This window comes from Macrobrachium rosenbergii, chromosome 15, assembly GCF_040412425.1.
Source record: "Macrobrachium rosenbergii isolate ZJJX-2024 chromosome 15, ASM4041242v1, whole genome shotgun sequence".
Classification (NCBI taxonomy): Eukaryota; Metazoa; Arthropoda; class Malacostraca; order Decapoda; family Palaemonidae; genus Macrobrachium; species Macrobrachium rosenbergii.
The window spans coordinates 40505121-40520120 of NC_089755.1; the positions used below are offsets into that span (position 1 = coordinate 40505121).

At 37.4% G+C, this 15000-nt stretch overlaps 1 protein-coding gene across 1 annotated transcript in view; it reads right to left on the minus strand.

Annotated features, from left to right (window-relative positions):
- Positions 1 to 15000, minus strand: part of LOC136846328 (uncharacterized) — a 46761-nt gene that overhangs the window by 21503 nt on the left and 10258 nt on the right. The window contains exons 2-3 of the mRNA XM_067117128.1: positions 5057 to 5198; positions 1492 to 1894 (exon numbers count right to left, since the gene is read on the minus strand). Of these exons, the coding sequence (XP_066973229.1) occupies positions 1492 to 1894; positions 5057 to 5198 (545 nt within the window). The remainder of the gene's footprint in view (positions 1 to 1491; positions 1895 to 5056; positions 5199 to 15000) is intronic.

Sequence of the window (15000 nt, forward strand, 5' to 3'; positions counted from 1 at the left end):
CAAAAGAGTAATAAATTTAGCCCGAGTTCTCATCTGGGTCGTAAGTAGCTTCGTCAAGCTAAATCGATGAAATAATCATATTGACATTACTGGCGACGTTACAGGACTTTAAGAGAAGATGTTGCTTAGTAGATTCTCATTAAGTCACTAAAGGTGCCAGGTCCATGCCCTCTTGACCTCAGCTTCCTTGGTACCCAGCCACAGTTGGGTTAACTGATGAGCTAAGGGCTTTATCACTAGCTAAGGCTTACACACACACACACACACACACACACGCAAATATTCATATATTTTTCGTGTGTTGAAGTCAACTCCCCTTACCGTTTTTATTATTCCGAGATAAATATTCTCAAATTTTATGTGTTCTTGGTGAGAATGAGGAAATATTCCTAAAATTGAAGGAAAATATTTGTCTTCAAATTATAATAACTATAGCGCAGTTTCTTCAACAGAAATTTCGTTCAGATATATAAATATATATATATGTATATATATATATATATATATATATATATATATATATATATATATATATATACATACATACATATATTATTTACCTGTATGCATTTTCCTTCACAACAAATCCCTTTAGATCACATTTCTAGCCCAGTACCTCTTCAATGCCCTATATATATATATATATATATATATATATATATATATATATATATATATATATATATATATATATATATATATATATATATATATATATACAGTATATATATATATTATATATATTTATAATATATATGTATATTTACATATATATATTTATATATATATATGTGTGTGTGTGTTTATGTATATATATGCTTATAAGTAATACGAGCTACAATTCAGATCATTAAAGAAGCAGAAAAAGCTAATTGATCTGAGTACTCTCTGACCTCTTACTTGCCACGTCAAAGTTTACACACTTCGTGAGAATTCTTTCTGAGTCACGTCACTAATTTCCTTGGGAGAGAGAGAGAGAGAGAGAGAGAGAGAGAGAGAGAGAGAGAGAGAGAGAGAGAGAGAGAGAGAGAGAGAGAGAGAGAGAGAGAGAGATTCCTTTTAAAAGAGTCCCCCCCAACCACATCATAACATGTTCCAGTCACTCAGTAAACGACCGTCATTTATTCTTTTAAAAATCACAAAGGTAATGTGATCTCCCACACTCTCCGGAGAACAATGCCCCTAAGTCTCGTTTTTTTTTATATATTTTTTCCTTTCTCATTCTTTCTTTTTTAAAAGGCTACGGTTTTTTTTAGTTTTTTTTTTTTTTTATCCGCCGCGTCCTGTCCACCCGCTTATCGTCGTTTTGAACACTAAACAATAGGACCTCTGTGATTTCTCTCATTATAAATTTAGATTGCCAATGGCGGCGTCCATGCTCTATGCAAAGTCGCCCAGGACCCCATCATTTATTTCGATGTCTCAGTCCATTGTTCAAAGTCGCCCAGAGACTCGACTCGGATCTGATATCAAGAAGCTTTCCTGGCTTACTTCTGTTCTTGGAGGAGGAGGAGGAGGAGGTGGAGGAGGAGGGGGAGGAGGAAGAAATGAAAGGGGTGGGAGAGGGCAGGTAGTGACTAACAGGAGAAGGAGGGTGGGTGGGGGGAGAGGGATGGAGTGGATGCTTGGATGAGGAGGAGGAGGAGGAGGAGGTGGAGGAGGAGGAGGAGGAGGTGGAGGACGAAAAGGAGGAGGAGGAGGAGGGAGGACGAAAAGGAGGTGGAGGAGGAGGAAGAAGAAATGGAGGAGGGGAGCCTTTAAGGCTGAGGGGAGGGTGGATTGGATGCTTGGAGGAGGAGGAGGAGAAGGGGAGGAGGAAGTGGTGGAGGAGGGGGAGGGGGGAGGGTAGGTAGTGACTGACAGGAGTAGGGTAAGGGCGGGGTGGGTGGTGCCTCTAGGGGAGCATGATAGCACCAACTTACCTGTCAGACTACGTATATATATTTCTTTTTTCTCATTTTTCTTTTAAGACTTTTTACTTCGCGGTTTGTTTGTTTGACGACGAGATCGCCATTTCCATGCATACATCTAACTCTTGACTCTTTTTTTTTTTTTGCATCGGGGTTACGGAAGGTTATGCAATTTTTTCAAGCAACATTCTCTGCCGTTTTAAAAATTATCACAAAAACTGGTCGCTCTGTGCATTGTTGTTACCCGCTCTATGCTAATTTTTCCATGCACCCGGATAAGATGTATCTGTTTATGTAACAGCCACCTGCTAAGTAAGTGGACAGCGGTTTGTCGAATTAGCACTGGCATAATGCCATACAATTCCTAGGACAAAACTTTCTTGGGTCAAGCGTTCGTCCTCCTCCAGTGACCTTTTTACCAATTTTTGATTAATTTCTGACCCCAAGTCGCTTTCTTTATAGGAAACAAGTGGAAAAACACCAAGCTATAATGTCTAGGGCAAATCTTTCTTGGGTCAGGCGTTCGTCCTCCTCCAGTGACCCATTTTACTAATTTTTTTTCTGAATTCCTGACCCCGTGGCACTTCCTTTACTGGGAACAAGTGGAAAAACACTTGAGCCATATAATTTCTAGGGCAAAACTTTCTTGGGTCAGGCGTTCGTCCTCCTTCAGTGACCTTTTTTTACTAATTTTTTCTGAATTCCTGGCTCCATGCCACGTCCTTTACTGGGAACAAGTGGAAAAACAATGAGCCATATAATTTCTGGTGCAAAACTTTCTTGGGTCAAGCGTTCTCGCTTCTCCAGTGACCTGTTTTACCAATTTTTGCTGAATTTCTGACTCCATGCCACGTCCTTTACGGGGAACAAGTGGAAAAATACTGAGCCATATAATTTCTAAAGGGCAAAACTTTCTTGAAAAAGGTCAAACGTTCGCTTCTCAGTGACCCGTTTTACTATGAATTTTTTGCTGAATAAGATGAGAAAGAGCACTTTCTTTATTGGGAACATGAGGTGCACTGACAGCACTATCCCCCTACGGGGACTTATGATTGTATTTCGTCTTAGAAAATTAAATTTCGGAATAATTTAATCTTTAAATCAGATTAAAGATTAAATTATTCCGAAATTTAACTTTAATCTGATTCATACTCACAATTCACCTCTCACAAATCACTTATCAAGATTTAAAAAACAGAAGTAGCGAGACATCAATAAATACAGATGAGGAACAAAAGAGTCACTATCCAAAAACAGTAATAAAAAACGATAGTTTTAAAAGAAAGCTACATCTAATTCATACAATGATAATTCATTATATTTGTGTACACTCACTCATCTCTTGATAAAAATTGCCATATATTACTTTCTCTCGTATTACGCAAATCCCTTACCTGATGTGATGTCTCGATTGCACTTTCTCTTCTTAATACAGAGACCAGATACTTTTCTAAATAAAGAGATCTTTGCATTTTCTGATAATATTACCAACAGATAGATCTTTCTTATACTCCAAGGCTGCTCCTGATATTGAGACTAAAAATGGAGTATTTTCATTGCTATTTATTTATCCTCGTATTTACAAAGTTCATTGCTCGCTCATGAAACCGGAGTTCAGGGCTCATGACACCAAAAGCGATCGCCATAATGATGATGATGATGATAATGAAATATGAGGATGAAGATATGATGATGATGATAGTAATATAATGGTGATGGTGATTATCTCTCCTCGCAAAGCAAGGGTCAAATGACTTGTGAAATGTGTTAAGTGCAGACATGAATAGCAGGTCTCTTCCACATTTACAGAGAGAGAGAGAGAGAGAGAGAGAGAGAGAGAGAGAGAGAGAGAGAGAGACTAATTTATTTATTAGTGTGTCCAGTTGACGTCACCGCACCATAGGTCATTAACGAGAGAGAGAGAGAGAGAGAGAGAGAGAGAGAGAGAGAGAGAGAGAGGTTAACTAATTTATTTATTAGTGTGTTCAGCTGACATCACGGCATCGTAGGTCCTTGAAGAGAGAGAGAGAGAGAGAGAGGAGAGAGAGAGAGAGAGAGAGAGAGAGAGAGAGAAGTCGGTCAAATGGCGCCATTCGTGCAGGTCATTGACAAGAGGATTGTCTATTGCAGTGAGATTCAAAAGTCTTGGATTAGTCGGTAACAGAGATATTGGTCTAGTGCAGTGAAGTTCAGAAAGCTTGGATTAGTCGGTTACAGCGATGTAGGTTTAGTGCAGTAATGTTCAAATGTCGGTTACAGCTATACTGGTATAGTGCGGTGACGTTCAAAAGTCGGTTACAGCGATATTGGTCTAGTGAAGCTCAAAAGTCGGTTATAGCTATATTGGTCTAGTGATTCTGAAAAATCGGTTACAGCTGCATCCCAGATGAAGGATCAGACTGGTCAGGGGAAAGACTGATGATGGTTCTCGTATTATCTAAGTGGGTAGGTATGTACGTATGAATGTATGTTATTCGATCGAGAATGCCATTATGGACAACAGTAAGACGTCTCACGGTCTCTCGGGTGAAACTTGTCTGTAGGGAGTTATCATAGACGCTATAGCAGAGGAAGAACAGCAGCAGCATTTTGGCTTCCCTGTGACGGAAGACAAACCTCCCGGCAAGATTTGCTGAACGCTACTTTAGTCGTTAAATGATTCCTTTGAGTTTTATTACGAAAGCCAAGAATCTCTTGTCTGAAACTCTAACAGCATTACTCGTATTGTTCATAATTATCCACTTTATAAGTTCAACAGGATCAAAATATATGTTCACTTGTCTGTGATCTGATTTGAATGAGAACAGCGTCATTTAATAGGCCTATAGGCTCAATTCAAGCCCAGTATCGAATTTCTTTATCCCATAAAGAACGTACTTAATCATTCTCTGAAATCTTAAGGAAAACAACCATTTCCCTTTGCTAAATTATGGGGAATGACACTGTATTGGCGTCAACTATTTGGGTAGGCCTACTTTGGGTCACGGCAGCCGTAGTACCCAAAAATCTCGCATATTTATGGAAAATATCATTATCATTCACGACGCTATAAAACGATTATGCAATTATTGCTCGGTGTTGATAAAACTGGACGCCCATTCGTCAACCGTCACATCTTATTATTCCTCAATTGTGCAGTGACAAACCGGGAGGAAGCTCCGCGGGAACTCAACCACCTTCTGCGGAGCGACGCATCTCTTCGACTCTACGCTCCCGCTATCGAAGGGTCGAATTTCCTCTGTTCGACCTCCGCCCCGGTTAGAATCCTGTCGATTTCCGCGGTAATCGCTTTAACCGGACTTATTCCTGTCATGCGTCTGTTATCCGGCGTTATCTGGAATGTCATAACTGGTCTGGCTTCGGATACTGGAGGTCTGACTGACTACCTGTGAAGGCAACCCCCCCTCCCCCGGTAGCTTATCTGATGATGCTTTGGTCTCCTCCTCCGTCGGTCTTTTGGCCTTCACTGGTCTTCGTTGTTAAATCTGCTTTAGCGACGCGAAATTTGTCTTGGCACTTTCCTGTTAAGTTGTTTTTGAAAATGGTTGTCTTCTGTCAGAGTTCTGTTAGAGTTATATGGAAGCTAAATATTGTGTTTGTATTGAAATTCAATTTTAAGGAGCTTGAAGGAAAAAGTTTCTTTTATTTTAAAAGACTTATGGGGAAGTAGCCATACAGATCGAAAAACGGTAAATTGATTAGTACGTTAGGAAATAATTCCTCGTTTTCTTCTTTCTGTGTGCACTAATTACAAAGCACACACACTTACGCTTCTCTCTCTTCTCTCTCTCTCTCTTCCACATGCATACACACAAGTATATAATAATAATAATAATAATAATAATAATAATAATAATAATAATAATAATAATAATAATAATTCCACAAACATAGCTATATAGCCGCTCTTCTGCCTAGGTACCATAAAACGCTGGCTCTTCAAAGAGCATCAATGTACATTTCGTATCACCTACAACTACAACAGTAAAATTCCTTGATAGAAAAATGGATTGTTATATATACTGATATATAAGAGGCTTTTCCACTCCATAGGTGTTCACAACCCTCTCTCCCTTTGGATATAGAGCGTTTACTATCTAAACTTTTGCGGAACATGAGTCTACGTCTAGACTAGGATACCTGTCATAGTTGAAGCCTTCAAAACTTCTTAGTATAGGTCTAGGATAACATTTCATGGGGTCCTGATAGGTGGCGATTTGCTCTTTCGGTTGCATATTACAGTTATCTGAAGACCATTTTCTTCAGTGAATTGAATAAAGCATAAAATTATTACTGCTATAAATATAATGAAACTGTAATAATGGTGATATAGCTTATCGTATGATTGCAATATTGTAGCAGTAGTAGTAATGATAAATTTTTTAGCAAACAAAAATGAATAAAAAAAAGATTCATATGAACAAACAAAGAATAATAACAAAGCAATAATTCATTAGATCAACTTCACGAACCTTACAGCGTCAATGACCTCAGTTGCTGAGACGCCAGTTGTGATATGAATCACTTGACCACCCAGGCCAGTGCAAGGATGACGATTTCAGTCCTCCAGCAAGACAAATATAGTATATCGTTAGGATGGAGTGGGAGGATTCCTTTACTTGCATGGTCTCTAGGCATGCACTTGCTATCTCATCCTTTGGATCGGTACATGACACAGTAGCAGAATGAGATCACCTCCTAGAGGCACTCCCCTTAAGAGTATGTTGACAATAAGCTATATGTATATATATATTTATATATAAATATATACATATATGTATATATACATATATATATTTATATATATGTATTTATATATTTTATATATATATATATGGTTAGATATATATATATATATATATATATATATATATATATATAAATATATATATATATATGGTTAGTATTTACATTAGGCTTTATAACGTTATTTGTATCTCGTGTTTTCCTATTTCACAAATAGTTATTCCTTGCGCCAAACATTATAAACTTTAGGCAATGTTTAATATTTAAAATTCACAATTGTATGTTTGCTTTGTTTAGGTGCATCTGTATTGTTGGTTATTAAGAGGTAAGGAGGGAATGGCTTTGAAAATCGTCGCATGTTGTCTACAGAATTTATTTAGAGATGAAAGAAGTATGGAAGGAGATGGCGTCACGGATGAAAAGTAGTTAATTGTATATTTTTAGTTTTCCTAAAAGAAAACTATTGTGCCGGCTTTGTCTGTCCGTCCGCACTTTTTTCTGTCCGCACTTTTTCTGTCCGCCCTCAGATCTTAAAAACAACTGAGCCTAGAGAGCTGCAAATTGGTATATTGATCATCCACCCTCCAATCATCAAACATACCAAATTGCAATAGTATTTTATTTCACTTAGGTTAAAGTTAGCCATAATCGTGCGTCTGGTAACGATATAGGCCATGCCACCACTGGGCCATGGTTAAAGTTTCATGGGCAGCGGCTCATACAGCATTACACCGAGACCACCGAAAGACAGACCTATTTTCGGTGGCCTTGATTATACGATGTGCAGAAAACTCGATTGCGCCGAAGAAACTTCGGCACATTTTCTACTTGTTTAATCTCGCGTTGAAGAGGTCAAGACCACGTCATCAGATCTTGTTTGGTCTCACTTCAAGTACCCAAAAACACTCTTCAAACTTTTCCTTTCCATTCTGCTCTTAATGGGATGGGAAGGTCGTTGCCATCAGCAAGCCACTACTCTCAGGCCAGTAGCTAGGTGCTATCAGTTACCTGTTTACAGTCATATCAACTGAAAGAGTCCTTGGCTAGATCTCAGTCAAGTGACCAGGTATTATAGAAGACCAACGAAAATATCCCAAGTGCATTTGAAATCCCGAATACTTCAAGTTACTGAAATATTATGCAGAAGAATTTCAGGTCGACTTCTCCCTGCCCCACCCCCTCCTCTCTCTCTCTCTCTCTCTCTCTCTCTCTCTCTCTCTCTCTCTCTCTCTCTCTCTCTCTCTCATAATACTTGCAGACTCCATCTACATCCCCAGCTTTCACGTCAAGATAAGTTAAACAATGAGAGTGACCACCTGAGAGAGAAAAAATAAATCAAAAGAAAAGGGGAAAAAAATACAAAAAAAAATTGATAAGAAAGAAGGATGAAAAGCCCTCTATCTTCTCTTTCCATCGCTTTTTTATAATTGAGGAATCACTCAGAAACGGGAATAGAAATCACCCGGCGCAGGTCACATCTATAGCAAAGTGTAAAAGTACTTTTTTTGGGTGCCATTGTTCCCCAGTTTTTTATTTTATTTTTTTTTTTGCATTTTCATTTTTCCTTCCTTTGTATTTTTGTGTGGGGCAAACTCAGAAACAAAACGGGCAGTGGACGATGGATGGTGACGTCATTGGCAAGCGTATAACACGGGGTTGAGTTTAAAGGCACCGACAGGTCAAAGTATTACTTAGTTTGAGGTCACCGAAACTTAACCTTGTTTATCAGGAGAGGCAAAAATTATGCTTGACCTTAGACTGCACTGATTCAAGGTCTAGAGTTTTCACCTGTCCATAGGAAAATTGAATACCAACAGAGCTTTAAAATTTCACCTGTGCTGAAGAAAACTGATACCAATAGAGCTTTAAAATTTCACCTGTGCTAAAGAAAACTGATGCCAATAGAGCTTTAAAATTTCACCTGTGCTGAAGAAAATTGGTACCAATAGAGCTTTAGAATTTCACCTGTGCTAAACAAAATTGATACCAATAGAGCTTTAAAATTTCACCTGTGCTGAAGAAAATTGGTACCAATAGAACTTTAGAATTTCACCTGTGCTAAAGAAAATTGATACCAATAAAGCTTTAAAATTTCACCTGTGCTAAAGAAAACTGATACTAATAGAGCTTTAAAATTTCACCTGTGTTGAAGAACACTGATACCAATAGAGCTTTAAAATTTCACCCGTGCTGAAAAACATTGATACCAATAGAGCTTTAAAATTTCACCTGTGCTAAAAGAGGGTTGATTCACATATAGTCTTTGAATTTCCACTCTACAAAAGAAAACATTTTCACAGTTAAGCACCACTTATGAGAAAGAAAAAACAAATACTGGTTCTCTCTCTCTCTCTCTCTCTCTCTCTCTCTCTCTTCTCTCTCTCTCTCTCTCTCTCTCTTTCTAAGTGAGAACGAGGTAGGAAGAGAACGCATATTCGAAATCACAAACAGCTACAAGATCTGTGGCCTTACTTTTCATCATTACTGTCTTTTATGATAATGAGAGAGAGAGAGAGAGAGAGAGAGAGAGAGAGAGAGAGAGAGAGTACTTGATGATGATCGGTTCCATTTAGAGAGAGAGAGAGAGAGTACTTGATGAATTTAGAGAGAGAGAGAGAAAAGAGAGAGAGAGAGAATACCTGATGATGAACGGAGTTTCACTAGGAGAGAGAGAGAGAGAGAGAGATGCTTGATGATGAAGAGAGGTTACACTTGATGAGAAGAGAGAGAGAGAGAGAGAGAGAGAGAGAGAGAGAGAGATAATGCTTGATGATGATCGATTTACTAAGAGAGAGAGAGAGAGAGAGAGAGAGAGAGAGAGCGATAATGCTTGATGATGAATCGATTCCACTAAGAGAGAGAGGGAGAGAGAGAGAGGGTAACTCTTCTATTGATAATGGCATTTTGATGTACATTCTGGAGGGTCAAGTGACCTGCGGATAAAGACTTCCCCATACAGTCATAATCTCATTTGCTATTCATCACGGAGACAAATCATTGACCTAAAGATCTTCGGGGAGTTACGTAAAAAATTCCTCGAGAAGAAGAATTATGCTTAAGTTAGAAGTCTCGTGGTTGAGTGAACACAGACTTTACCCTGCTAGCTTGTCAGACTTTATATATATATTCTTGATATGACAGAACAGCAGCGGGCCCTGCTAGTTTGTCAGACTTTTTTTTATTATTCTTGATTTGACAAAATAGCAGCAGAAGTACAGCCTCTTTGTTGACATACCCTTTATATTAATTTAGAAGTGACTGCCCCCTCGAGACCAAATTCTCTCTCTAACAGACTTTACCAGGCTAGTTTGTCAGACTTTTTTTGCCGTATTCTTGATTTGACAAAGCAGCAGTAGAAGTTCAGTCTTTTTTCTTTTACATTTTTTTTAATATAAATTCACAAATGACTGTCCCTTCGAGACCAAAATTTCAACCATTGACTTCAACTGTGAACCTCGAACGATCTTATAATACAGATATCAACTAACTTCACAAAGGCAAAAGACATCAAGATCGTTTTCAAAGAAATCATAGTGACAACCAGTCAGAAACGTAGCCAAAGAAATGATCTGTCTGAAAAGAACTACGATGACTGGAATGTATGATTCGTAAACATCCAGTATAATATATCATTCGCCTTGAGTTGACAGTCACTACTTCTGTAGTCCCAGAATGTTAAGGGACTGGTCGACTTTCCATACGATGGCCTGACATCCTACTTGATTTTATAATAACATCTCTTATTTCTGTATTTCCGACTACCTTCTGTTGCTTCTTTCAAAAGAACACCACATTCGGTAGAAGCTTGAATTTCAAGCCAGTGGTCCCTCCAGTGGGCTTGTTGTATATGAATAGGGTTCATCTTCTGAATAATAATAATAATAATAATAATAATAATAATAATAATAATAATAATTGACTGTCACACCAGATCTGAGACAGGACCTTTCAGTTCTTTCATTTCATTCGATTTTTTGAGCCAAAAAAAAAAAGTTGATGATGAATATAAACACAGACTTGTAAAATGATTAGCTTTAGGATGAGTCCATACTAAAGTAAAACATTTCATAAACACAAGTTGTTTCCAACCTGTTTATGCTATGTTAGCGATAAGTTGTTGAGATGTGTTTATAACGTAGTATACGGTAGTGTGGAAGCACCCTAAATTTCATGATGAATATAGTAGCCTCGTGTTCATTAATCTGTTTTATTAGTTTTGTGAATGCTTACCAGTTTTTCGATATATTTTCATGAATTCAAAGCGTGGAAGTATTCATATGCTTCAGTGAACTGAATGATTATTGAGTTTTAAGATATTTTTCATATATAAAAATTTCAATACAAATAAATCAAAACCAGATATTTTAGGTGTCGATGACCATAACGCTGCAGCGCCAGTTGGTGGAGGTCAGTCGATTATACAGTGATTGATAATGAGAATTTATCCATAAGAGAACAAAATTATAGAAGGGAAGGCTTACAGACACAAAACTGCGAGTCATCATTCACGGTGAAACTTTTATTTCGGCTCAGTATCAATATTCAGGTGGTTATCCCTTTCCTAAAAAAAAAAAAGATGAAATAAAAAATAAAGCGCGTAACATCTGAACAGAATCTATAACATCGTGCTTTTCATAGTAATTTTTTTGTCCACATTCGAAAGACGATGAGAATTCTACTCAAATTCCTCTGTACAAATGTCAGGAATATTGATAACGATAATAAACAAGAATAAAAACAGCAAGTGTACACGCCCATAGAAATTTCTTTAGCTATAATCTATATAGGCCCCTGAACCGGGTAATGCCGCCAGTGCACCACACGTGTTGCACTGCAGGCATTACTAAAGTATGAATAAACTATCTATATTAATGATAAATTTTTTCATTAAATATGCCATAGTAATTTATTTAAACATCATTACTGATCACTGAGGCGAGCAGAGACTGCAGATGTTTTGCATGTGCCAGGAATTTTTATCAGTTACTGATAAAATGATAATGTTTTGCATGCTTATGATAATGAGGTCAGTGGAGGAGCTTATTGTCCTTGAAGAAACTTGATAGCTGAGCTCATCAGAGGCTGCAGATGTTTTCCAGTGTCCAAGAATATTATATGATTATTGAAGGAATGTTAATTCTTTGGATGCACTGGGATGAAAAATCCAAGGTCATGAAATCTTCACCTGGGAGAAACTCGGTCAAATAATGATCTTAACAGGCTGTGAATTTACTCCCCTGACCAAGAATTTTAATGCCTTCGAAAAAACAACAGGAAGATAAAGTGCATAGGAATGGAATATGAAATTTAGGCCAAAGGTCAAAAGCTGGGACCTGTGATGAGTCATTCAGCGCTGAAGGGGAAACTGAGAGTAAAAAGGTTTGAAAGGTGTAACAGGAGGAAAACCACGCAGTTGCATTATGAAACAATTGATCGGAGAGGGTGGAAAGCAAGATGGAAGATAGACAACTTGAACGGAGGCATAGTAGACAAAATGAAAGGGGTTGCAGCTAGGGGCCGAAGGGACGCCGCGAAGAAAAGTAATGCCTATAGTGTACTACGTGATGTGAACTTTCGTCACTGTCCTCCTACGGGGGAAACAGTATTTAGACAGGCCGATAGATTTATATATTCAATTCCTGTCCCAAATGGTATCACGGATTTCCTTTTGGGAACTGCTGATAACAATCAGCATAAGAATCTAAGGCTATAAGCGACTACCACATGGTAGAGTCTACCTGACATCTTCCTGCCTCTGCCATCAACGGGGTGGGGGCGGGGACATACAACTCGATCGGTGAATATTGATACAAAAATCATACCATGACAATACCTCACTGCTATTTTTAGCTCGGCAGCAATAATAATCTCTTGATTTATGACAGATAGATGGTCACTACACGAATAGTTCGACAACGTTTTGCGTCCTTATATAGCTGTCTACTCTGTGTTGCAAATTATGTCTGTGTCTTTGTGTAGCGAGGCTAGACTTTCCGGACATTGGCTGTCCTTGGCAAAGAAGAGTAATTAAGTTAATGCTTCTTTTGAATACTGATATAGTCTGCTTTTATTTGTCTTATTTATTTTACTTTGTTATTGGTCTTACTGGTTGTTATCTATCTTATTCGTCTTTCTCTGTTATTTATCTTCTTTAGTTTGTTCTTCAGTTCTCCATTTCCTTTTCAGTACTGGTCTGGGGGTCACTGGGCTTGTAGCATTGTGCTTTTCCGACTAACGCCGTAGATTTGCTTATAATATGGTAATTTATAATGTATACATGCATATATATATCTGAATATATATATATATATATATATATATATATAATATATATAATATATCTATCTATCTATATCTATCATATCATATATATATATATATATATATGCATATATACATACACACATATATATATATATATATATATATACACACACACACACACACACACATATATATATATATATATATATATATATATATATATATATATATATATATATATATATATATATATATATACAACTACAATTGTCATTTAATATCCCATTCGTTCTCGGGAATACCACAGATGAGGAATTAAAACTGATAAAAGATTCAGTACCTGGGAGACTCGAGCTCGCGCGAGCGCGCGTGTGTGTGTATGTTTGCTTGTATGTGCGTGCGTTTGTGTGTATATACTGATCATTTGCACTCAACAAGAACATGGCTGCCAAAACTGTTTTTAAAAGGCAAAAGCTGTTTCACAAAACGAAGATTCCGGTATGTGCCATCACCAACCAAACTAAGGTCACGAATCTGTCATTTGCCCACGGGAAATCTAACGTAACAAACAAATTTCATTTAACGACCTATCCTCAAGCGTGCTTGCAACTGATGCAGCCGCGTTAGGTCAAACCAGGGTGAGACCTGACGAGGGGTCAAAGTTGAACAGAGTCTTGACCCCTCCCACCATTTTCTCTTTCCAAGGAACTCTTGTAAATATCTTTCTTTGGAAATCAAGTGTCTCTGACAATCAAGCCTCTACCTAAACACATTACCAGAAGGGCAAGAGAATCAATCACTATCTTTAATCCTGCGAAAGTCGTTTTTCAACAGCTGTATATTTTATTTAATTAATGTTTATTTAATTTAAACACTCGTGTCACCTGACGTCTTTCAACATTTACGAGGGTTGAAGTGGTGTCAATAGATGTATGGGTTGTTTTGGTGTTAATTTGATTTTTTGGGGCGTTGATTTGACATTAATGTTAATTTTGTTTTTGGGGCATTTAATTGAGCATAAATTAAATGTTAATTTTGTTTTTGGGGCATTTAATTGAGCATAAGTTAAATGTTAATTTTGTTTTTTGGGCCTTCAATCTCACATAAATTAATTTTTAAAATTTTTTGTTTTGGGACATTTAATTTCACAAAAATGTTAATTTCGTTTTTGTGGCATCAATTTCACATAAATTAAATTTGAAATTTGGGACATTTAATTTCACAAAAATGTTAATTTCATTTTTGTGGCATTCAATTTCACATAAATTAAATCTGAATTTTTGTTTTTTGGACATTTAATTTCCCAAAAATGTTAATTTCGTTTTTGTGGCATTTAATTTCACATAAATTGAGTGTACCTTTAGGAATGAAACGCATTAAGAATTAAATAATTAAAATTGCTTCTGTCTCAAAATTAAATGCAAAATATTCTTATTGTCAAGTGACTATTGTGTTCATGTATACTTACGCTGTCCACAATTCAAAAACACCCGTAGAATAGTGTGCCGTCAGTGCACCTCATGCGGTGCACTGTAGGCATTACTTAAGGTTCTTTGCAGCGTCAGTTCAGCCCTTAGCCGCAATCCCTTTCATTCCTTTTACTGTACCTCCTTTCATATTCTCTTTCTTCCCTGCTACTTTCCACCATCTCCCAACAATTGATTCATAGTGCAACTGTTTTGAGGTTTTCCTCCTGTTACACCTTTCAAACCTTTTGCATTCAATTTCCGTTTCAGTGTTGAATAGCCTCATAGGTCCCAGTGCTTGGCCTTTGGCCCAAAAAATTCTATATTCACAGGTCAAAACAGGTATACTGTATATTCCAAGTTAGTTTTCTGTAAAAGAAAACTATTGTGCCGGCTATGTATGTCCGTCCGCACTTTATTCTGTCACCACTTTTTTTCTGTCCGTCCTCAGATCTTAAAAACTACTGAAGCTAGAGGGCTGCAAATTGGTATGTTGATCATCCACCCTCTAGTGATCAAACATACCAAATTGCAGCCATCTAGCCTCAGTTGTTTTTATTTTATTTAAGGTTAAAGTAAGCCACAATTGTGCGTCTGGCGACAATATAGGATAA